This window comes from Sorex araneus, chromosome X, assembly GCF_027595985.1.
Source record: "Sorex araneus isolate mSorAra2 chromosome X, mSorAra2.pri, whole genome shotgun sequence".
Taxonomy (NCBI): Eukaryota; Metazoa; Chordata; class Mammalia; order Eulipotyphla; family Soricidae; genus Sorex; species Sorex araneus.
In genome coordinates, this window is record NC_073313.1 from 43,240,518 (window position 1) to 43,264,659 (window position 24,142).

At 41.0% G+C, this 24,142-nt stretch overlaps 2 protein-coding genes across 14 annotated transcripts in view; one reads left to right on the forward strand and one right to left on the reverse strand.

Moving 5' to 3' along the window:
- Positions 1-24,142, reverse strand: part of CASK (calcium/calmodulin dependent serine protein kinase) — a 454,745-nt gene that overhangs the window by 172,527 nt on the left and 258,076 nt on the right. The window lies entirely within an intron of this gene.
- GPR34 (G protein-coupled receptor 34) lies at positions 2,276-12,880 on the forward strand. Its single transcript, XM_012933699.2, has 4 exons — positions 2,276-2,382; positions 3,040-3,132; positions 3,882-3,962; positions 11,178-12,880. Exon 4 carries the CDS (start codon positions 11,277-11,279, stop codon positions 12,378-12,380), a length of 1,104 nt encoding a protein of 367 aa, XP_012789153.2. The 5' UTR covers positions 2,276-2,382; positions 3,040-3,132; positions 3,882-3,962; positions 11,178-11,276; the 3' UTR covers positions 12,381-12,880.

A 24,142-nucleotide genomic window follows, 5' to 3' on the forward strand; every position in this document is an offset into this window, starting at 1 on the left:
ACTTGCACTAATAACAAGTTCTTGGAAGCTGGACTGCTGGCAGCTCCGGGGCACACTGGAGTTTGGTGGCCATAAATATGAAGTGAGGCCGATCACGTGACTGTGTGTGTGTGTGCTCAGCAGTGCTCTGTTTAGCTAGCAGGGGCTGAGTCTTAAGTAAGGGTGAGCTGAATTTTTTTTTCTTTTTGGGTCACACCCGGCCATGCTCAGGGGTTACTCCTGGCTCTGCAACTCAGGAATTACTTCTGGTGGTGCTTGGGGGACCGACCATATGGGATGCTGGAAATCGAACCCGGGTCAGCCATTTGCAAGGCAAATGCCCTACCTGCTGTGCTATCACTCCAGTCCCAGGGTGAGCTGAATTTAACCAAGGCTGGGTAGAATTTTGATAAAGTGCATTCATTTGGTAATATTGACAATAGATGGCACCAAATAAACAGATCCAATTATTTCTTTTTCATCTTAATTGTTCTTCTTCAGTCTTTATATAAATTAAAAAAATCTTAATCTGCCAACAAAAGAGAAAGAGAACATGAAAGAAGGATATATAGGGATGAGCTAAAAAGAGAAAGTAAAAAATTTGGAAACACACAGGAAAAAATTTATATGAGGGAAGACAGACGAACATATATTCAAACCTGGTCAGAGTAGAGCCACCAGGGCATTGGAGGTGAAAACAGAATTTGTATTTTGGAAAGGGATAGCTTGGATGTGGAAAAACAGTATAATACACCTAATTGAGCATACAGATACCTTGTGATCTCAAATGTGGTTTGAGCAACCAAACTGATCATGGTGATGTTCACAGTGGTAAGAGGTGGAATAAGCCCAAATATTCATTGATAGGAGAACAGACAAAGAAAGAAACATGTAATGCATGTATATAATGGAATACCACACAGTATAATAAAGAAGGCAGTCTTGTCATCTGCCACACCGTGGATCAACCTGAAGGACACAATGCTAAATGAAATAAGCCAGTTATAAAAGAACAAGTACAATTTCAATTATACGAATGATCTAGAGTAGCCAAAATCAGAGAAGGTTTAAATATGGTTGCCAAGGAAAGGGAAGGAATTAGAGTTTAGTGGTTATATTTTCAGTTTTACAAGATAAAGTTCTAGAGTGCTGCGCACAACAATATAAAAAGATTTCACACTACTAAAATCTATGTTTAAAAATTATTAAGATGGTAACTTTAATGTTAGTTTTTTTTTATCACCAGCCTTCACACACAATTCTTGCCCCAATAATCAAATAAGACCAATAAATACAGTGATCAACTTTCTTCTCTGAGCCTCCAGGGGAAGTGAGAGCTACAAAATATTTTTATTCTAGCAATTTAAAAATACTGTTGTGTGTGTCATGTTGATACCATACTAAAAACTCTGGGGATCATGATATTCAGAAGTGAGCATGTACCCAGAAATAATGAGACGGTTAGCTAAAGTCCAATGAGTTAAATATTATTTAGTGTAAAGCAAACAAAGCTTCAGGGTAACAATTACAGGGAGGATACAAAATGAACTCTTCATTCCCAGCAAAAACACAAAAAGGGAAATAACATTAAACTGCAGGGCCAGCAGTTATATCGATAGACAGATAATGGTTAAATATTGAACTGGGGCCATCACAAAAAGTACAAAACTCCTTTATGACTTTCTTCAAAATATAGGAGATATTTTCATTTACTTGGAAGAACTGCTCAGGGGTTAAGAAAAAAGGATACTGTCACACATTGCTTCTAGTCCTCAAATTAGAGATTGTTTTCAAAAAGAAATCCAAGGTCTTAAGTGAATACACAAAGATATGCTAAAATAATGTATGGATCAATGAAAACGTGAAGAGATTCAAGAAGAAAACAATTCATTACCCATGTTAGCATGATTCAACAGGGGAATACTGTTTTACATGAATGACTTAATTTCTCAAATGAATTCAGAAACAGAAATTGTGTACTTCACTATTCTGCATCATTTCTGAGGGAAAAAAAGAAAATGTGTAGTTCTGTCTAGAATGGATAAAACATTTTAATTTTCTGGGGGGTAGAGAAAAACATTTCATACTTGTCAAGATAAAAGTTATTCATGAAAAATACCACTAATTTCCTAAAGTTAAGCATTGCTAGAGCTTAAAGGTACAGTTGTTGTGTCCTGGTGGGGGCATAAGACTCTCACAAGAAGTGTGGAGGCCGTAATCTAAAGAGAAACAAAAAAAGAAAGAAAAGGAGAAAGGCCTATAACCACATGCCATATACAAAAAGAAGAGAACCCAAAGCAATTGCACCACTACCGGATGGAGGAGCCCAGCTGAGACGCAGCAGAGGGAGGTTTCTGTTGTGTAGGGAAGCTTGGGTTTTGCTACTTGAAGAGAGTCTGCACTGTAAGTATCCCTTGCTTTGAACTGCGTAAATGGTTATTTCTTTTGTTTAAAATGTGACCGTCTGAATATTAAAAATGAAAGGTCTTGTAAACCTTTGCCTTTAGAACTTGGAATAAATTGTTTGAATTCACTTTTGCTTTGATTTTAAGGAGGCTATGTTGTCTGTTACTTGAACTATTTTAAGGCACTAGAAGTAGAGAAGCTCACATTTTCACATTGCTTTTACTTACTATGTTTTGTACATTTCCAGAAAGAAATGACGATTTACTTGAATCCATGATAGTCATCTTTATATGCAACCCATGTTATTTCTAGTGTACAAAGGAATTATGTTATTAACTTTATTAAGTTAAACTACTTCCTTATTTACAATCTATTATATTGTTGCTTATATATTGAATGTTTATTTTCTGTACTATATTGTTCCTATTTACAATGACAATTAGACAGTCAGATGCACTTTGATATTCGAGGTTTAGAAGTAAATAAGATGACTATCAGAAAAAATCAAAAGCAAAATACATTTAGTTACTTCAACTAACTCAAATAGAAATGGATGGATTTCTAGACACACAAACTGTATATAATGAAACCTAATAGACCACTAATAGTATTATTTCCAAAGTAACATGCTCTTAATTTTCATTCTGCTTGCAGCAATTAGTGTAATTTTTGAGTCATGGCCTGAATGATTCAGACATTATCAAGTCAAACTACAAATGGCGAAAGACTGTGACCACTGTCAAACAGGTATGTGTGTTAACTTAGCAAAGTAATATCTAGACCACATTTAAATTTTTTTTCACTCACCACAGCCACAGGGGAATTTGCCGGCCCTTTTCTCTAGTCCAGAAGCAACTACAATGAACCACTAGGAAAACACTGGCAGGTGTGGGGAGGCTCGGGTAAAATGTAGCATATTAAGACAGGGTTGTGTGCTTCACGATTTGCCAAGTAAAAATGTTAAAGAAGAGCCATTTATTATCAGGAAAACATTGTGATCATGTTGATATAGCACAAAATTTACAAGCAATGTCTACTGCGGAACAACGCCACCGTTTGAACGCAGGAGTCTGTTCCTTGCCTTCACTTGTCATTCTTAGTCAAATAAGTAGTTTTCAGTCAAAAGCCCAACTATAAATAACTTTGTAATTCATGGTACTTTCATAAAATAAAATTTTAGAAAAAAATGAAATGAACTATAAAATATGTTTTTAAAAAGACCCCATCAATTAATGGCCTTAAATACAGCAAATGAGGGACACATAGTCAAGGAGGCAAAAGTCAGACAATTAAGTTTAGAACAGAACCTAGTCTGAGTTTAGGACTGGACACCAGTCAACTCAGACCTGGGTTTAAGCGATGGTGTGACTCTTGCTGCTGCAACAAGTAAATGGCTTGGCTTGGCTTGGCGTCACTCTCTAAGCCTGAAAATAAAGAAAACCCAGATTGATCATCGCTGATCTCGTTCAACTATTATTTACTACTTTTACTTGCAGATTAGAGTGGAGGCCAATGGTTCAGAACGTGAGCTCTGTGTGAACAGCTTTCTAGAAACATCTTGATTATCAGGCCTAGAGGTAAGTTTGAAAAGATATACTCTGAGGACGTGCTGAACATAGGTGACTAGTTTATGATTCTCTAAATGCTAGACTTTTTTGCTTGCTGGAACAAACATAGCAAACAAAGAGATCAATACTTTTTCCTAAGAAGTAAATCTAGAGAGTATAATCTTTTCTTTTACCCCCTACATTTTTTTGGGGGGGGTAATTGTGGGAATCAGGGAATACCTGGTAGTGCTCTCTGACTTAGTGCTCATGGGGCCATGTGATGCTGAGACCCTTTTTGAAGCTACCTCTCTTGCCAGCATAATATCCTCTGAAAAAGGTTAATGTAGATAATATTAAAGGAGTTATGTCAAAACAATGCTGACAGAACTCACTCTAAGTTATAATGCTGCTGACACTGATTATGTGACTGGGAGGAGAGAGGGCTGGTGAAAAGGATCATGGACTCCAAGATGGGTCAGACAGATCTGAGTCCCAACCCCGGCACTGCCCTGTAAGAGCTGACCGTGCAAGGATTATCTCCCGATCTTTCCTTACCTCTTTGTAATACATGCCTCTGGTGTTTATTCTATGATTATATAAATGGCATAGTAGGAATAGCTCAAGGGACTGCTTCTGATTATTTCCGAATGCACATTTAAATCTCCCTATTGTTTCCTTTTAAAAGAAGCCATTGCCTAGAATCTATTTCAGAACAATTGAATCAGAAGATCTAGGGAAGAAACCTCTATCTTTTAAAACTCCTTGAGGGGATTTTAATATGCACTCAGCATCTAGAGCACTGAGAATCTCTTTCACAAAGATCTCATCTGGCGATGGCCTGGAAAATCTCTAGTGGGAAGACCTTTACTGCCTCCTAAGCTAGTTTCATTCATGTTCATTTTAAGGAAAAAAGCATTTCCTTAAAAGGACTCAATGCCTTTGCAAGCTCCACTCACTGATCCTTGTTCTGTTTTCTTTATACACCTATCACAAAGTCCCTTTCTCTGTGGCCTTGTGTCATGTTCATACCACCAGGGCATGCTCCCTATTTTCCTCACCTGCCTTCCATTTGCACCATTTGCACTCTGTGACCAAGTGCGCTGCTAGGACGAAACACTCTTCCAGGGGAAGCTCTCTGAGTTTAGGACAGAAGCAGACCAGAAGCAAAAATCTTCACAGCAGACACTGTATCTATCAAAGCAGCCCAAGAAGGGAGTAGTTTCTGGCTGCGGCTACTTCATACTACTGACAGGGCATCTGCAGTCAGCTGGGATTGCTTCTCAGTTAATGCGGCTAAAGCCTTTCCTGTATTTGAACACTTGACTTTAATATCCACATGCAGAACCTGACATTCTTTTCACTAACTTCCCTTTCATTCAACCATTGTTGGTAAATGCCATCTCTATACTTAATAGGTACACAGAGGCAAACACACCAGACTTGGCTCTAATGAAGCTGAGATTACAGATTGGTCAGATGGGAAGGAAAATACTTACAAAGAAAGGTTATTTTGTTTTTGGAGCCACCTCCAGTAGTACTCAAGGTTTTCTCCTGACTCTGTGCTCAGGGATCCTCCCGGTGGGTTTTGGGGGGACTGTGTGGGGTGCTGGGGATAGAATCTGGATCAGTCCTGTGCAAAGCAAGTGCCTTGCCCACTGGACGATCTCTCCTGTCTTTTACAAAGCAGTTTTTGAAAATCATTTCAGCTATCTGGGCTTTCCAAATCATTTGTTTAAATCTCAGCTCCTTTGAGTCAGTGGCTTTGCGCTGTTTCTCTCTTTTTCTCCTTTTTTAAAAAATTTTTTTTTATTAGAGAATCACTGTGATGTACAGTTACAAACATGAATTTTTGTATTTGCATTTCACTCATACAGTGATCGTTTACCCATCCCTCCACCAGTCCCCATTCACCTCCACCAATAATCCCAGTATCCCTCTCACCCCACCCCACCCCACCTCCCTCCCACCATCCCATCCTGCCTCTGTAGCAGGGCATTCGTTCCCTTTTGTTCTTTCTCCTTTTGGGTGTTTCTAACCAAGCTCTGGGAGCTCGCTAGGTAAGCACGGGGCACCGGCACCCATTTCCTCTTCCCCATCACCCAGTGGGCAGCATTACTGACTTCGTTTAGGGCAGCAGACCATTTTTCCTCGATTGCTCTTTCCTTTTAGAATTTCTGATCAGCAGAATCACACCTCTCATTCTCTACAAACTTTGTGAAATGTGTCTTCCTGCAATTGAGACACGCAGCAGACTAGACTTGGTCTGTCTCCCTCCCTTCCTCCCTCCACTGGCCCACTCTGGAGACAGGCTTGTCTAAACAGGGCTTACATAACTTCCTCTTCATCAGCCAGTTCCTCTTCCCTGGAATCAATGTCCCCCCCTTGACAAAAATGTCAGTCCAAAATTTTACATCATACCAAAAAGCTTTTTTCTTTTTATTGGCGGGCCACACCCAGCGGTACTCAGGACTTACTTCTTGCTCTCAGCTCAGGTTTCATTTCTGGCAGTGCTCAGTTGACTAAATGGGGTGCCAGGGATTGAATCTGGTCAGACATGTGTAAGGCAAGTGCCCTACCCACTGTACTATCTTGCCAGCCCCCTACTGAAATGCTTTCTTTTAATCAAGCTTCAAGAAAGACCAACACCTTTCAGGTATTTCGCTACATATAAAGTCAAGGCAGGAAATAAATTCTAGTCATCCAAATCTACGTGACTTTAGAGCATTCAGAACTTTCCCATTTAGAGTTTGATTTACAAACACAATGTCCATAAGCACAGGGGCTGTCTTACTAACCTTCATTTTCCAAGCAGTACCTAAGTCTGATATATTTATTAGATTAACATGAATCAAAGATGTTTTAAGGTAACTTTAAAGGGGCCGGAGCGATAGCACAGCGGGTAGGGCATTTGCCTTGCATGAGACCGACCTGGGTTCCATCCCCGGCATCCCATATGGTCCCCTGAGCACTGCCAGGAGTCATTCCTGAGTGCAGAGCCAGGAGTAACCCCTGTGCATTGCCGGGTGTGACGCAAAAAAAAAAAAAGGTAATTTTAAAATTTTAGTGAGGGGGGGGGATGATTCTCAGAGGTGCTTTTTTTTTAGTTTGACTTTATGTCATTTCATTCCCAGAGGTGCTTAAGGCTATTTTCCAGACTCTGTGTGCAGGGACTACTAGCAAGCCACACAAGCACTTGCTTGACCCCATGCAGGATCCCTCTGGCCCTATGCTTTCATTGTTTGCAAATATAAACAAATGCTGTAACATTATTATCACAATCAAGTTCATTAACATACCGACTGCTCCAGGAGTTACCTTTTCAAGTGGAGATAACCCTTAAGATCAGAGGAACACTTAAAAAAATCTCAGGAAATGTCAAGTGTGCAAAGCATTATTATTCACTGTACTCACTATTGTCTAAGTTGGGTTTCTAGATCTCATTTATCCCCAAACACAAAATTTGAATATACTTTTCAAATGGACTGGAGTGAAAGCATAGTGGAGTAGGGCGTTTGCTTTGCACACGGCCAACCCGGGTTTGATTCCTCTGTTCCTCTCAGAGAGCCCAGCAAGCTACTGAGAGTATCCCGCCTGCACAGCACAGCCTGTCAAGCTACTTGTGGCATATTCAATATGCCAAAAACAGTGACAACAAGTCTCACAATGGAGACGTTACTGGTGCCCGCTTGAGCAAACTGATGAACAATGGGACGACAGTGCTACAGTGCTCCTTTATAAATATGGGAAGGAAAGCCTCCTAGAAGGGTCTGGAGAGCCTGCTAGTCACCCTGTGAAGCAGTGCTGCTCCGGCATGGTGCTGGTGGTCATCTGGGACACCACCACAGTGCTGGGGAATGGGCGCCACTAAAACTACAGTGGGAGGTTCAGAGGATCGGGTATGAAGTCTGGGGCATGAGGTTTGGACGATCTAGTTTGGGGCCTTCTTCACTCCACATCTTTGGTCTCCCCAGTCACTAAATCTGCTTTAAGTATATTTTAAGGTCTAATATTGGTAAATGCTAACGTGAAGAAATGTCCTATGTGGCTAGAGTACTGTCTTCTCTAAGCAAAATCGTTGCTCATTGATTTGCTTGAGCAGGCATCAGTAACGTCTCCAAGTGAGACTTGTTTTACTGTTTTTGGCATATCCAATATGTCAGGCTCTGCCGTGTGGGCAAAATACTCTTGGTAGCTTGCCGGGCTCTATGAAACGGATGGAGGAATCGAACCCGGCCAACCGAGTGCAAGATCATTCCAAGTAAAACACAATTTCAAAACAAAGACCTGACTTTAATCTCCCACAGATTGCTGCGACTGAACATTTCCTATATTGTCATTTTCATAATTGCTATTCTCTCTCTCTCTCTCTCTCTCTCTCTCTCTCTCTCTCTCTCTCTCTTTGCTTTTTTGGTTCATACCCGATGATGCTCAGGGATTACTCCTGGCTTGCACTCAGGAATTACTCCTGGCGGTGCTCAGGGGAACCACATGGGATGCCAGAGATAGAACACGGACGGGCCACATGCAAATCAAATGCCCCCTACCCTCTGGAGTACTGCTCTGGCCCCAGAATTGCTGTTTTCTTATCTTGTTTAACTCTGGATTTCTCCAGGAATCACTTTGCAATCTTTCTGAAATGACATTATGAAGTGACTTACTGATGTGAGTCCTTTGCATTAAAATACCTATCCCTTGAATTGTAATTGACTCTCAATTTATAATGTTCTCCCTAAAGGTAAGTTTTTCCTTAAAGCCAACTTTGACTGAGCACTTGTTATATACCAGGGCCCCCCACAGGTCAGCTTCTACTTCTATAAACAGGAAAACTGAAGCTGAGAAAAGATGCCGTGGGGTGGGGGTTGGGGGAGGGATGGAATTCAGCGGGTAGAGTAAAACTTGGCATGTATGAGACCCTGGATTCAAACCCCAGCACCAAAAAACAGTGAAGTAGTTAAGTTAGGTCTAATTTTGAGCCACTTGCTCTCAACATCTTTATGTTACGCTTGCTAAGAGGCTGCTGTAGAGAAATAAGAGAAGGACGGAATGAGACTTCCTGGAACTCTCTTCTCATGTCTTCTAGTTTTTTGTTTTTTTGCTCTTTGGGTCACACCCAGCGATGCTCAGGGGTTACTCCTGGCTTTGCACTCAGGAATCACTCCTGGCAGTGTTCCGGGGACCATATGGGATGTTGGGAATTGAACCCAGGTCGGCAGTGTACAAGGCAAACGCCCTATCCACTATGCTATCACTTCAGCTCCTCTTCTAGTTTTTCATGTTGGGCTCTCTGAGCACCTCAGGAAAGGGCCCCAAACAGTATCAGTGCTAGGTTCCCTGTACTCTGTGTGCTCATCAACATGCTGAACTCACACACTCTTCCTGATAAGGTTCTAGCAACAGTCTCCAATTACCTAACCCAGGGCAGAGTGAAACTGGAGGGAGCCACTTTCAGAACACCTTGGACTGCGCATGCTGTTCCCCACCCTGAGACTGCTCTGTTTCCCAGGCCAGCAGTGGGTAACAGGCGGCCGGCGACATCTGGCTGGGTTTTGTTTGGCTCCGCTTCCATGTTACGAGAGCTTTCTCAATGAGACAGCGGTTGTGTTCTCTTTGGTCTGTCATGTTAACTGATGGCAACTCCAGGCACATGATTTTACCATCCTTAAACTGGGTTCTGGTGATGAAGGAAGAAATGTAGGCTCCTTCCCCCTATTACATGGAATAAGGAATTGCCCACAATTTTCTCATTCATCTGTCATATGAACAACCTTGGTGAATCTGAATGAATGCCACATGTGAGGGAAAGTCAAATCAGATGAGGCCAGCAGTGGGGCAGCTCAATACTGGCCCTTGGGGAAACTGAGGTTCATCTTTGAAAAATAAGAGCTGCATTTCTCTTCATCTTTATTTACAGAACAACATCCCTAAGAGCACATGACTCCATAGCTCAGCAATTCATTTTAATATGATAAATAAAATAAACCTTGATCATAATGCCATTGTCAAGGGAAAGAGACTTAAAGCGAGACTTTCTGTAAGATTTTACTGTACGGGGCTAAAGAGATAATGTCGGTGGGCCCCAACTGGTGACTCTTTTTTTTCTTTTTGGGTCACACCCGGCGATGCACAGGGGACCGTATGGGATGCTGAGAATCGAACCTGGGTTGGCCGCGTGCAAGGCAAACACCCTACCCGCTGTGCTATCGCTCCAGCCTCCCCCCCCTACTGGTGACTAATGTGAAGCAGGGAGGAGAAAGACGGTCACTTTCTCCCCATCCGCCTCTGCCACCTGGAACCCAGGGTTGCTGGGTTCTTGTCTCACCTCGCAGAAAAGAATTTCAGGAGTAGACAAGCAGTGAAGTAAACCAGATTTTATTTGGAGGTTCCAAAGGGAAGGAGGAAGAGAAAATGGGAGAGAGTGGAGAGTAACATGCTCGAGAGAACCCAGGCTTCTCCAAGGGTGGAGAGATCCCCTACACCCATCCCAGCATTAGACATGAAAGCATGAAAGTACACATCTCATGAGAGGAGATGCAGGTGACGCATGTGCTCAGGCACCACATGTGCTCAGCCATGTGGGTGCAAACAGCACATGGGCTCAGGCATCATAGCCCTTCCTTTGTTCAAGGTGGCCTTTACGGGGTTTCTCCAACCTGTTCCCATGGGTGGCTTCTACCTAGGTCAAAGTCCATTGCTAAGGAGGTTACCAGGGGGGTTAGGCGTGGTGATAGTCTTCTTTGAAATTCCTTTCCTGGCTTCTTGTTTCTGTAGGAGCTTCTCTGGGTCGGGTGCTGTAGGTAGGTGAGGGTCTCATCAAGCCTCAGTTCCTGTTTTCTGAAAGGTTGGCCTTTGCAACTTTGATTGCCTGGGGAGGGGGCTTCCATATCTGCCTGCCTGCAATAGCACAAAAGGTAAGGTGCTTTCCTTGTTTGTGGCCAACTGGGGGGTTAATCCCCAGCATTCCATATGGTGCCCCGTGCTTGCCAGGAGTGATTCCTGAGTGCAGAGCCAGGAGTAACCCATGAGTACTGCTGGGTGTGGCCCCCAAATATTTTTTTTACTATATTTATTGTTCATTATGTGATATACCATAACACTACTATACACTTAGTGTAGCTATTCAAAAGGTCCACAAATGGATAAAAATTTCTCACAGTGTCTTAAAAGAAATCCATTGCAATTGATAATTTCAGTTCAAGTAACTGTTATTCAAAAGCAAGTGAATTCATGTGTGGTCTTCTGTCCTAGGAAAACTCTGAAGGCATAAAAGCTACAATGACCATGTCATCCAGCACCTTCCCTTTTTGATCCATACCGAAGACGAAGAGAAGCCATACTGAAGCAACCATGACTACTCCAGGCAGCAGCTGGACTGGGACGCAGGCTGTCTCAAACCACAGCATTCCACTGTCACAGAATCTCTCTGGGTCTTCAAGTTCCAATGGCTGTACCATGGATGAAAAATTACTTTCCCAGGTGTTAGCAGTATTCTATTCTGTTATATTCATTGTAGGACTGGTTGGGAACATAACTGCCCTGTATGTATTTCTGTGTATCCATCGCAAAAGAAATTCCATTCAGATTTACCTTCTTAATGTAGTCATCGCAGACCTCTTACTTATCTTCTGTCTCCCTTTCCGGATAATGTATCACATAAACCAAAACAAGTGGACACTATATATTCCTTGTAAGATTGTGGGAACACTATTTTATATGAACATGTACATTAGCATTATTTTGCTTGGCTTCATCAGTTTGGATCGCTACATAAAAATTAACCGGTCTATACAACAACGGAAGGCAATAACAACTAGACAAAGTATTTATGTTTGTGGTATAGTATGGACATTAGCTCTTGTTGGATTTTTAACTATGATTATTTCAAATGATCTCCCTGACAAAGAAGATGATAATTCCACAATGTGTTTCCACTATAGAAGTAAGAAGGATGCAAAAGGAGAAGCCTATTTTAACTATGTTCTCGTAGGCATGTTCTGGCTAATTTTCCTCCTAATAATCCTTTCTTATATTAAAATTGGCAAGAATCTGTTGAGGATTTATAAAAGGAGGTCAAAATTTCCAAATTCTGGTAAATATGCCACTACAGCTCGCAATTCCTTTATTGTTTTGATCATTTTTACTATCTGTTTTGTTCCCTATCACATCTTTCGATTTGTCTATATTTCTTCACAGTTAACAGACCCTCCTTGCTATTGGATAGAGATTATTCACAGCACCAATGAGATCATGCTGGTCTTCTCATCTTTCAATAGTTGCTTAGATCCAGTCATGTATTTCCTAATGTCCAGTAACATCCGCAAAATAATGTGCCAACTTCTTTCTAGACGATTTCAAGGGGAAGCGAGCAGGAGTGAAAGCACTTCAGAATTTAAACCTGGATACTCCTTGCATGAGACATCTGTCTCAGCTAAAATTCAGCCTACTTTGTAAAGCACTTTCAGTAAGCATGTGATAGTCAAAAGCACAGCCTCTTAATTCCTACAACTAAAAAACTAGAAAAGAAAAGTGCTGGTTTTGACAAGGCTGAGATCTTCTCCAAGCTCTTCTTTGTGATACTTCATTTGCTTACTTATAAACTATTCCAAGAGAAAGAAACCCTTAAACTTACCCCTAGATCTTAAGTCTGCATGTAAAAATATGTTCAAAATAGATTCGTTAAGCTAATACTCTTAACATAGGTTATTATAAAATTAAGTGAAATGTATGGTTTTAACATATGAATTGTTTAAAAAATATTTCTCAATTCACTAAGGTAGTTATTAAGAATCAAATACCTAGAATTAATTAATTAATTAAGTGTGTTTAAAACTAAACTAATTTGAGAACCAACTGAGAATGTTAAAAAATATATATGCTTGTGTCACTTAACAGCTTGTACATTTACCACTGTATTCATTTATGACTAAAGCTTATGGCAGATAGAATAATAATTAATAAAATTCTAATAAAATATAATGACCTGCTCTCTATCTATGCTAGGATAAAAACGGCAAGTACTTGAATATTAGAACGCAAATTCAAAACAACAGATGAGCGGAGAATGCAACAGCAGGACTTAAAATGGCACCTTACTTGAAATAATTTATAAACAATCCAGCCATTTTGGACTACATTTTCAGAGAGTACAACTGACAATATGCACATTCTATGATATAGAAAGGATACCACTATATATGCTCCTTTCAGATCTGCTCAAAGAGAAGTATAAGAAAACATATAATGATCCTCAGTGAACTATTGCTTCTAATACTAGGTGATAGAAAACCCAAGTAAGCATGCGGCAATGAAGATGAATGGAGCAACACTGTAGCTTATTTACAAAATGCAATGCTACACCTTGCCTCAATAAGATGAATCACACCTGAATGCACCAATATGGACGATTCTCAATGAGAACTTTGAATAAAAAAAACTGCAAAAGGGTATTATATGAAATATCATTTATATAAAATATAAAACCACAAAGAATGCTCTTTATGGGCCTCTCTATGTGAGAAGTATACAAAGCACTGAAGGCAATACAGAGCTTATGTACACCAATATAAAGTGAATGGCTTATATGGAGATATTTTACACAAGCACAACAAAAGTTACTGTCTGTTAACCCTGTATGGCACTACATTGGCGTTTGCTATACTGTCTTTGGTATATATATTCTTGGTGGGGTGGGGGGAGTACAGTCACACAGGCAGTTCTTAGGAGTGACCCTTGGCAGCGCTTGGGGGACTATAGGTGGCATCAGGGAATGGATCAAGGTTGGCTCTGTGTAGGGCAAGTGCATTCCCCCCTGTACTATTTCTCTAGCCCATTTGATATATTTTTGAGTGTCTGAAACTTCACAACAACAACTAAAACCAGCAGATTAGAGTTATAAATAGCAAACTGCGGGGCCCACCGTGATGGTAAAGTGGTGAAAGTGTTTGCCTTGCATGCAGCCACCGAGGCACCACATCTGGTCCCCTAAACACTTCTGGGAATGATCTCTGATCAGCCCTTGCTGGGGTCACATGTTCTCACTGGGGTGTGGGGGTGGGTAGTCACTCTCCTTCAGTTGTGATGCTAATGATACAGCATTTCCTGGGAAGCGCTGTGGTGTCCTCACCTGTGCTTTCCAGGGGCTGCACCTCCTGGCCATGGTTGTCGCACAGCTTCTGGTTGTGGTTCTCAAACACAACTGGCTATGTGTGGTTGGAAATCACTTGCAGGACCAGGGATCACAGACAGTAGAGCTGCCGGGCTGACACCAGAACTGCCAGGATTACACACCATGCATGAGGTGATACCAGGGATTAAACTCCTGGCCTCAAGCTTTCATTGTATGTGCTCTAAGCCACAGCTTCTAAAATAGCTCATGGGGCCGTAACTGAGTTGGGAGTGGTGAAAAGTGGGCAATAGTAAAAGGGTTATGAACATTTAATGACCAAAAATTGGTTTGCAATGAATCTGTTTCCGGCAGTGCTTGCCCATGTTTAAGAAGCCGTATTTTGGGGGCTGGAGCAATAGCACAGTGGGTAGGGCATTTGCCTTGCACGTGGCTGACCTGGGTTCGATTCCCAGCATCCCACATGGTCCCCTGAACACTGCCAGGGGTGATTCCTGAGTGCAGAGCCAGGAGTAACCCCTGTGCATCACCGGGTGTGACCCAAAGAGCAAAAAGAAAAAAAAAGCTGTGTTTTAAGCTACTGAGCTATCCTAGGGCCCCTACTCTGATAACTTAGCCTTTCTGGTTAAGGTATAAAAATGCTTATTTCCCCTCCAACCCCCCACCCCACACACATGTACACAAAAGTTCTTAACGTTAAATAAATAGGGGCAGGAGAAATGGTACAGCAGGTAGGGTGGTTGCCTTGCACACGGCTGACCCCATATGGTCCCCAAGCTTGCCAGGAGTGATCCCTGAGGACAGAGCCAGGAGTAAGACCTGAGCACACCCAGGTGTGGTCCCTAAATAAAGAAAAATTATTTGGGGCTGGAGAGAGTATACAATGGTATTTTTCTTGCAAGCAGCCAACTTGGATTCAAACCATAGTATCACCAGGTATGGACTAAAATTTAAAAAAAAAGTAAAAAGAATAAAGTGCAATCTAAATTATACGACAGGTAAACATTTCATAGTCCTACATGTCACTACTATCAGCATATAGTTTGAATAACTAAATTATATGCTGCTAGTATTAGTTTCATGGAGCATTAAAAGAAACAAATATCCTCATAGTCCTAGATAATGTCTAATTGTTTACAGTAAATGATCCCTAGAAAGAACAAACAGTGGCATTCTTAAATAAAAACCAACAATAAACGGATCCTGTGATAATAATTATTTGTAGTAGGAAAGCTTTTTTCTTCTTCTCTTTCAACCTATCAGCTCAAAATAAATTTTATTTACTGGTAGAAGTTTCACTAATAAGGTGCCTTAAAGTAACCTGAATTCTGAGAATGTTTCTAATTTAGAACATGTCACAGAACCTGTGAAATTCGGTTATCTATTATGCAAAAGATGTCCAGGAAAAGTTTCTAAAAATCTCTCGTGTATGCAAAACCAAACAAGGGCAAAATTCACTGCCTGGTTGTCAAGGTGAGACTTGAAGTGCTAAATAATTAATTTTGGGGAAGTAGTCAATGTAGAGCTAAGTTTCATAAGGATTGATTTTCTTATATAGTAATGTGTGTGTGTGTGTGTGTGTGTGTGTGTGTTTAGTTTTTGAGCCACAACTGGCAGTGCTCAGAAGCTACTCTTGGCTCTGAGCACAATGGGTCATGTGAGGGTAGGAATGGAACTCAGGCCTCTTGCAAGCAAAGTCAGAACTCAGGCCATCAGCCTTTGATAGTGGACACTCTAAGATCAGGTCCCTAGAAAAAGGGAATCAACTTCTTTTAAAGATGATTCCCTAGTCCTACTGATATAAAAATAGGACTAATAATTACAACTCTGAAGCAAAATCTTAGTGAGAATTCTCTACAAGAGAAAAACAGCGCAGAGTTATCCCTAGGCAACCTAGATTTTGCAGAAACACTAAATGGGCTAATTAGTTTCAATCTTCTGAAATCTTAATGGCTCTTTTATTAGATATTAAAATACACTGTGATCTTTCACTAAGGGAAGCTCGGGTGCATTTACTAATGGAACAGAATACTCAACATTAAGTAGAATCTTGAAGACAGATGATAACATGATATGACAAATAAATGGTTTTTCAGAAAAGTAGAAGCAAGAACAAATCAGAGGACTAAGATTTTTTTTTTAGTCAAGATGTTCTAGAATCATGCAAAGTGGTACTAAATGCATTTTTAAAAGCATGATACACTTTCCTCCCTCAGAGAGTATTACTGAAAATAAAAAAGGAGCCCATAACAAAAACCACTATAGAAGGAAGGGGTGTGAGGAATTGGCCCAGAACAGACCCTAGGAATTAATTTAGCTTTCTCAAGATTCTTTTTACAGGAGCCGGCACTGCAGAATAACTTGTTTTTCTGCCACTGAGCAAGGAACTCGGGTACAGGCGCCCCAGGTTGCAAGTCAGACCAGATAACCAGATGCTTCTTAGATGCCTCCTACAAAACCCATGCCACTAGACCCATGGCTGCCCTAAGACCCAGGACATTCCTGAATATTGACGCAAATGCTGATCTCTAAAACTATACGTTAAGGAGTGATATCCTTCTAAATGGATTGGTTAGGAAAATATGTATCATTACAAATCTATTGGCTATGAAATGTGCGGGCTCTGCTGTAACGGCTAGTGAAGGCCTATATAAGATCTCCTTTGGAGAAGCTCGGGGCCTTGCCTCGCACACGGGACCTGCGTGTCACTGTGTGCATATACACGACCCTGGCTAGCCAGCTTAATAAACTACCCACTTGCTAATTGCATTCCTGTGTGGTCCTTGCCCGCGGTCAGAGATCCAGAACCATGCCCTAACAGGGGTAGGTTAATAGTTCAGTACTTATTTAAAATAGAAAGACAGGGCTGGAGAGATACTATAGCGAGATACTATAAGCATTTGCCTTGCATGCAGTTGACCCTGGTTTTATCCCCAGTACCACATATGGTCCTCTGAGCACTACCAGGAGTGAGTCTTGAGTGCAGAGCCAGGAGTAAGTCCAGAGCAACACCAGGTATGAAAAGAGTAAACCCAGATGTGACTCCCAAACCAAAACTTATATATATATATATATATATATATATATATACATATATATACATATATATATAATTTAATGTCTAACTTTGCATCACCAAAAACGTATAAAAATGTTGAATTTTAAATGTAACAAGTTAAAACCATTAAAAAAATTATTCTAAGTGACTAGCTCACCTGTGGTTGGCAAAAAAAAAAAATTCAATTACTGAAACAACAAAAATACCTATATGGAAAACTATCTAGATTTGACCTAAAATTAGATACATTTTGGGTCAAATTAACTGTATCACTCCATCACTGTCATACCGTTGCTCATCGATTGTTACAGGAGATGAGATGTCTGCTCCGGGAGGAAGCTGGGGGCTGGTGGACCCTGGCAGACCCCCTCCCTCCCACCCTGAATGCAGCTATTGCAACAGAAGTCCACCTGCTTTCTTGGGGAAAACTTCCTTGAGTCTGGGTCAAATTAACAACAAAATAAAACAAAAAAGGATGAAATATTCATAATAGATAACATCTATTAGAGAACCCTTTACATCAGGCACCAAGAGATACTATGTAGGATAACACTGGTTTGTCTTTTCTGCCTTGCCACAGGGAGCTTGGGTTTATTGGGTTACTCCCATGCAGTGCTCCCATTCCTGTGTTTATCTGTAACCTCTTTCTTTGTGCTTTGCTTCAATTACCTTTATCTCCTAATAAGACTCTGTTAACTGGGCTGGAGCAATAGCACAGCAGGTAGGGTGTTTGCCTTGCATGCGGCCGACCCGGGTTCGATTCCCAGCATCCCATATGGTCCCCTGAGCACCGCCAGGGGTAATTCCTGAGTGCAGAGCCAGGAGTAACCCCTGTGTATCGCCGGGTGTGACCCAAAAAGAAAAAAAAAAGACTCTGTTAACTTGTAAATATTGCTTTTCTCTTCTCCTTAAGTCTTTTGCATAGTTTTGTTTTTTGGCTACACTGGATGGTGCTCAGAGCTTACACCTATCTCTGCACTCATGGGTCACTCCTGGCAGACTTGGGAGACCATATAAGGTGCCAGAGATCAAATCTGGGCTGGCAGTGTGCAAGACTAGTATTCTATCCACTGTACTAACCTGTACTAACCCTCTGATCACGGTACCACAAACTCTTAACGAAAGTTGCAGCTTTGATCAAAGAATTCTAAATGTGAATAATAAAGCCATTAAAAGAAAAAATAGGGAGTGTCTAGCTCATGTATGAATGAAAAAAGAACTTTCTAGTATTGAAACAATAGAAATAACCACAAGGTTATTTCTACATGCTTTGTGTGTAGGAGACTGTGTTCAAGTGCATCACAGGTTCTCCTCAGCACCACCAGGACAGGTCCCCAAGCACAGAGTCAGGAGTGGACACTGAGCACTGCCATGTGGCTAAAAAACACAAGAAAAAAGGGGGGAAAGGCCAAATCTTAAACACTAGTTTTTAAGCTCTTATACATACTGATGCACTCTGCAAAAGCCCCACCTGAAATATGAATAATTCAGTACAAAAGCAAATAGACGGAATAGAAGAAAGAAAATGTGACCAAAGCAGAGCCTCTCACTCATATTCATTTTGTTTCTGGGAGTGCTCAGTGGGAGAGGGCATGCTTCTCATGTGTAAAGCCATGGGTCCCATACACGGCTCCCAAGACTTTTATGCAGTTGGCCTAGTGATTGAATAAAGAACCAATATAAGATGGGTTTTGGAAAAAGGCTTTCTTTTTTTAAAAAAAATTAAATTTTATTGAATCACCGTGAGATAGTTACAAGATTTCATGTTTGGGTTACAATCTCACAATGATCAAACACCCATCCCTCCACCAGTGCACATTCCCCACCACCAATATCCCCGGTATACCCCCCCTTTCCCACCCTCCCCCTGCCTCTATGGCAGACAATATTCCCCATACTCTCTCTCTACTTGTAGGCATTATAGCTTCCAACACAGACACTGAGAGGTCATCATGTTTGGTCCATGATCTACTTTCGGCATGCATCTCCCATCCCAACTGGTTCCTCCAGCCATCATTTTTGTAGTGATCCCTTCTCTATTCCATCTGTTTTCTCCCCTGCGCTCATGAAGCAGTCTTCCAGCTATGGGGCAATCCTCCTGGCCATTGTATCTACCATCCTTGGGTGTCAGCCTCATATGATGCTACCCTATACTCCACAAATGAGTGCAGTCCCTCTATGTCTGTCCCTCTCTTTCTGAGTCATTTCACTTAGCATGATACTTTCCATGTCTATCCATTTATAAGCAAATTTCATGACTTCATCTCTCCTAACAGCTGCATAGTATTCCATTGTGTAGCTGTACCAGAGGATGCAAAAAAGCACAGTAGAAATGACATCTGTACCTATATATTCATTGCAGCACTGTTCACAATAGCCAAAATCTGGAAACAAACTGAGTGCCCTAAAACAGATGACTAGTTAAGGAAAAAAGCTTTCAATTATGGTTATGATGATAATGCAGCACAATGTTTTTGCTTCAGCAGGCTGTTCAGTTATTTCAGGAGCTCAACAGTTAATGGTGACAGTTCTAGTGTCTGGCTTGCCAATTCCAATATAATATTTCTTTAGTTAACAAAAATTTTCAAAGGCCAGAGAGCTTTAACAGGATGTAAGGCACTTGTCTTGCATTGTGGTTTTGGTACTTGTGACCCAAGGGGAATCCCTGGCACCACATAAGATGCCACAATCACCACCAGGGACCACTCCTGAGCACTGAGCCAGGAGTAGTCTCTGAACATTGCCGGGTGAGATGCAACTCTCCCCCAAACTATAATACAAAAACATTTCAAACATATGAAAAGGGAAAAATAAAACAAAACAGTCAGGTTACCTGTTACCTAGATGGAACATATGTCAATGTTCTAACCCTACTTGCTTAAAAGTTCTCTTATAACTAGGCTGGAGGGAGGGCATTTGCCTTGCACGTGGCCTACCCGGGTTCAATTCCTGGCATCCCATATGGTCCTCCAAGCACTGCCAGGAGTAATTCCTGAGTGCAGAGTCAGGAATAATCCCTGAGCAGGGCTCAGTGTGACCCAAAAGACCAAAAAAAAGTTCTCATAAGCATACATAATCCAAAAAGTTAACACTATTAAAACTTGTCTGATGGTAGTATCTTTCCAAAGGTAGGGTCCATGATTGATGTCTAATTTTATACTTTCACAGCATGCACGTGTATAACAAGATAAACTACTTGGTTGTTTGAATCATACAAATAATATCTTGCAAGTATATTGTTTTGTAAAGGACCTACTCAAATTGTTTTTTCTGTGTTGATCCATACAAGACTCATTCATTCATTCATTTTCAGGGCTACTCAGTGTTGTATTTGCAAAATCAACAAAGGTTCAACTCTCCATTTCCATGCTCAGCGGGGCTTTGGGTACTTTCCACTCTTTGCCTATTAGAAACCCTACTTACGAAGTCTCTTCTATACCCCATACATGCATGAGCTGTCTCTATGGTTGACACCGACAAGTGGAAATGCTTAGTTGTAAGGGAATTTGGATTTTCAGCTCATCTGAGATTTGATATATCACTTTTCAGAGATTTTACAAATCTATACACCTAATCCCCTACCTGTTAAGATGTGAATTCCTGTTTACTCACATCTCCACTGATACTCAGATCTGGCAGACTCACTATTTTTACCCAATCTGGCAGGTGTGAAGTGACAGCTTCCTGTCACTTGGATCTTTACCTCTTTGTGAAGAGCGTCACCGCCTGTGCTATTGTGCCCACTCTGATTTTTTCTTGGCTGAGGGGCATTTTAACACCTAGGAAACCAGGCCAAAGACCCAGAGACAGGCACCATGTCCTTGCCCCACAGCATAAAGAAAAGGGCAGTCTATCCTCAGTTTACCCTTCCTCCCAAAGCCTAATACTTCACTTGAAGTTTAGACTTGAAGGCTGAGTGGGCCTTTGGGCACCAGCTTTCAGGGGATTTTACTATTCATTCTGGCACCCACTGGGCTAGAACACGTCTTCCTCAAAAAGTTATGCTTTCCTTTGCTTTGTCTATAAGACCTCCTTTTTTCATGGCCATGAAGGAAAGATGGTAGCTCTGAGGATGAGTTTCCATCTTCCACCTGCCACATAGTTACCAATAAAGCTCTTTGTCTCTTGTTTGACTGGCCTACCAGTGGTGGTGGCAAAGGCTAGCCACGTTCTCCTAATTTCTCCCCATCCTCTTTCCTTCTTTATAATTTTTTTACTTAAGTACTGGGATTTATAATACTATAAATGATACTTTTCATCATGTATCATACTAGCACCACACCCATCGCCAGAGTGCCTGCTTCCTTCCCTCCACCAGTGTCCCACAGATAGATCCAATATAAGCTCATTTCTTTCTTTTTTTTTGTAAGCTCATTTCTATAGATGAAAAACACCAGCTCTGAAGGCTTGGGCTGCTTATTGCTCGCTTACTGTGTTTCTTTATACCGGACGTAGGAGAAAGATGTCATTTCTTTTCTGAATATGGAGGTAGTGATACCCACACACAGATAGATGACTGAAGCAAAATTCCTGAAATTCTATAAAATTGTAAATCAATAAGTTTTTTTCCCCCCAAAAAAGCAGTATCTTTCTTGGGACCAGAGAGATAGTACAGTGGGTAGGGCACTTGCCTTGCATGAGGCAGACCTGGATTCGATCCCCAGCACCCCACCCCACTGAGACCCCTAGGCGTAATCCCTCAGTGCAGAGCCACGAGTAAGCCCTGAGCACTACCAGGTATGAACAAAAAACAAAAGCAAAAACAAAACCTGTGTATTTCTCTTTTTGTGGGCATACAAATTTAAAAAAATAAGTCTGAATAAATCTATGCTAATACATTTGAAAATTGATGTGAAATAGAAACATTCTACAAATGCACAATTTTGGATATGTGAGGAGAGGAGAATTAAGAAAATATGTTAGGAAAAATCTGAATAGGCTGATAAAAGTACAAAGTGTTTTATCCTAAGAATAGAATATAGGTGTTATGATAGAAAATAGTGTAATATATACAATGTTGAACTTTGCCAAGGCATCAAAAATCAGATGGCCTGGAGACGTAATGAGATTTTGAGATGACCGCTGGACTGGAGCTATTACCGACTGGATTCCACGGGACGTCAAAAAACCACATGGCTGCCCACCTACAAGATGGTCAATTTCTTCACCAAGATCCTGAACAAATGGTTTGAGGCTCTTCATGTTCCTGGAGTGAGCAGATGCCATTGGGCTACACTAGCACGCGACAGGGATGAATGGAGACATTACTGGTGCCCGCTCGAGCAAAACGATGAGTAACAGGATGACAAGTGATACAAATGATACAATGTTGAAAGATCTAAATAAGTGAATTATTATAATAAAAATCTTTGCATATGCAAAACAATCAGAGTAAACACAGAACATTCACTGTAAAGGAAACATTAATTCATTATTTAAAAAGTGAAAAAAAAATCCTTTAGCAATCTAGGACTAAACAGACCTTTCTTAATCTTGTGGAGGGCAACCATGATCACCATGACTGATATGCCATACTCAGTGGCAAAGTGCTGAGAAGCTTTCTTGATTCTTAGAGAAGCTCTTCTATCGCTTCTTGTAAAATTGATTTCGAGGCTATGAATTCCCCAGACTGTTGCCTGCTTCTGAAGCTTTGTATCATTCCTTCTAATCTGAATGATTTTTAAAATTCTAGCTGGAGAGAGCATTTTTGGTCAGGTGTTCATTTCATTTAGTTTTTTCACTAGGTCCCACAAATCTCTTCTGACTTGTAGAGTCTCATTTGAGAGATCTACTGTGACTCTTATAGGCTGCCCTTGGAACATTAGTTTTTTTATTGCCCTTGCTGCTTTTAGTATTATGTATCTGTCTTTGGCTTTTGTCATTTGAATGATAGCATGTCTTGAAGTTTTGCTATTTGATCTATTTTCACTGGGATCCTCCTGGCTTCTTGGATCTTGGTGCTTGCACTGCTCAATTCTGGAAAATTTTTAGCGATGATTCCTTTGACTAGTGGGTCTTCATTGTTAATATGAGTTGCAAATAACTTCCACCAGCATGGGACTTGTCGTTTGGTTTTATTTATGTTTTCTGTTGCCAAAAATCACAAGCCAAGCTAAAAATATGTTTAAATCAATATACCTAGAAATACCTCCTTTAATATATACCCCCCGAAGAACCAAAGCATTGAATTTGAGGATGAAATTATCTCATAACTATCATTCCAGCCATAAAATATAAGTAGAAATCCAGGGGATTTCTAGCACATGGAGTTTGAAATGTTTTGAGAGTAACTACAATATTTAAACACCCATGCATATATTTGCAGAATAATTTAAAAGCAGTAGAAAGTCTCCTGGGGGCTGGAATGAGCGGGTAGGGCATCTGCCTTGCACGCGGCTGACCCGGGCTTGATTCCCAGCCTCCCATATAATTCCCCAGCACCGCCAGGAGTAATTCCTGAGTGCAGAGCCAGGAGTAACCCCTGTGCACTGCCAGGTGTGGGAAAAGCAAAAAATAGTCTCCTAGACTGTTAAATATATTAGCATGTATAATGTAATTAAGAATATGCCATTCACTCGGGTGAAGGAATTTTTTAAAAGGAAGGTGTGAACCTGGATGATGCTGGTATTGCCCAACTAAGCATCGTCCAGGGAAAGAGTCATGATTAATGGAAAAGGAGGACCAGGAGCCTATTGTCCCTTTGGTAAAGCCATGGCAAGGACAATTGTGGAAAGTCTATAACTATTTTTAGGTCAAGGACATTAAACATCATTACATAATGCAGCATAACAGACAGGTTAGAGGGTTGGCACATTCTCTCCTGGAGATTTGCCCATATCCCACCTGAAATTTGTACTCTTGGCTTTTTCCACATTGGAGAAGATAGTGTTCTTTCTTGAACCTCTCTATCTCTCTCTCTGTGTGTTCACCTCTCTCTATTTCTTCCTCTCTCCCTCTTGTCTCATATTTCTCTAGATAAAACTGTTTTACATCGAACAGAAAAGAAGGGTGGCTGTGGGAGCCAAACTGAGT

Coding starts and splice junctions, on each gene's coding strand:
- GPR34 (XM_012933699.2), top strand. CDS start 11,277: ATGACTACTCCAGGCAGCAGCTGGACTGGGACGCAGGCTGTCTCAAAC.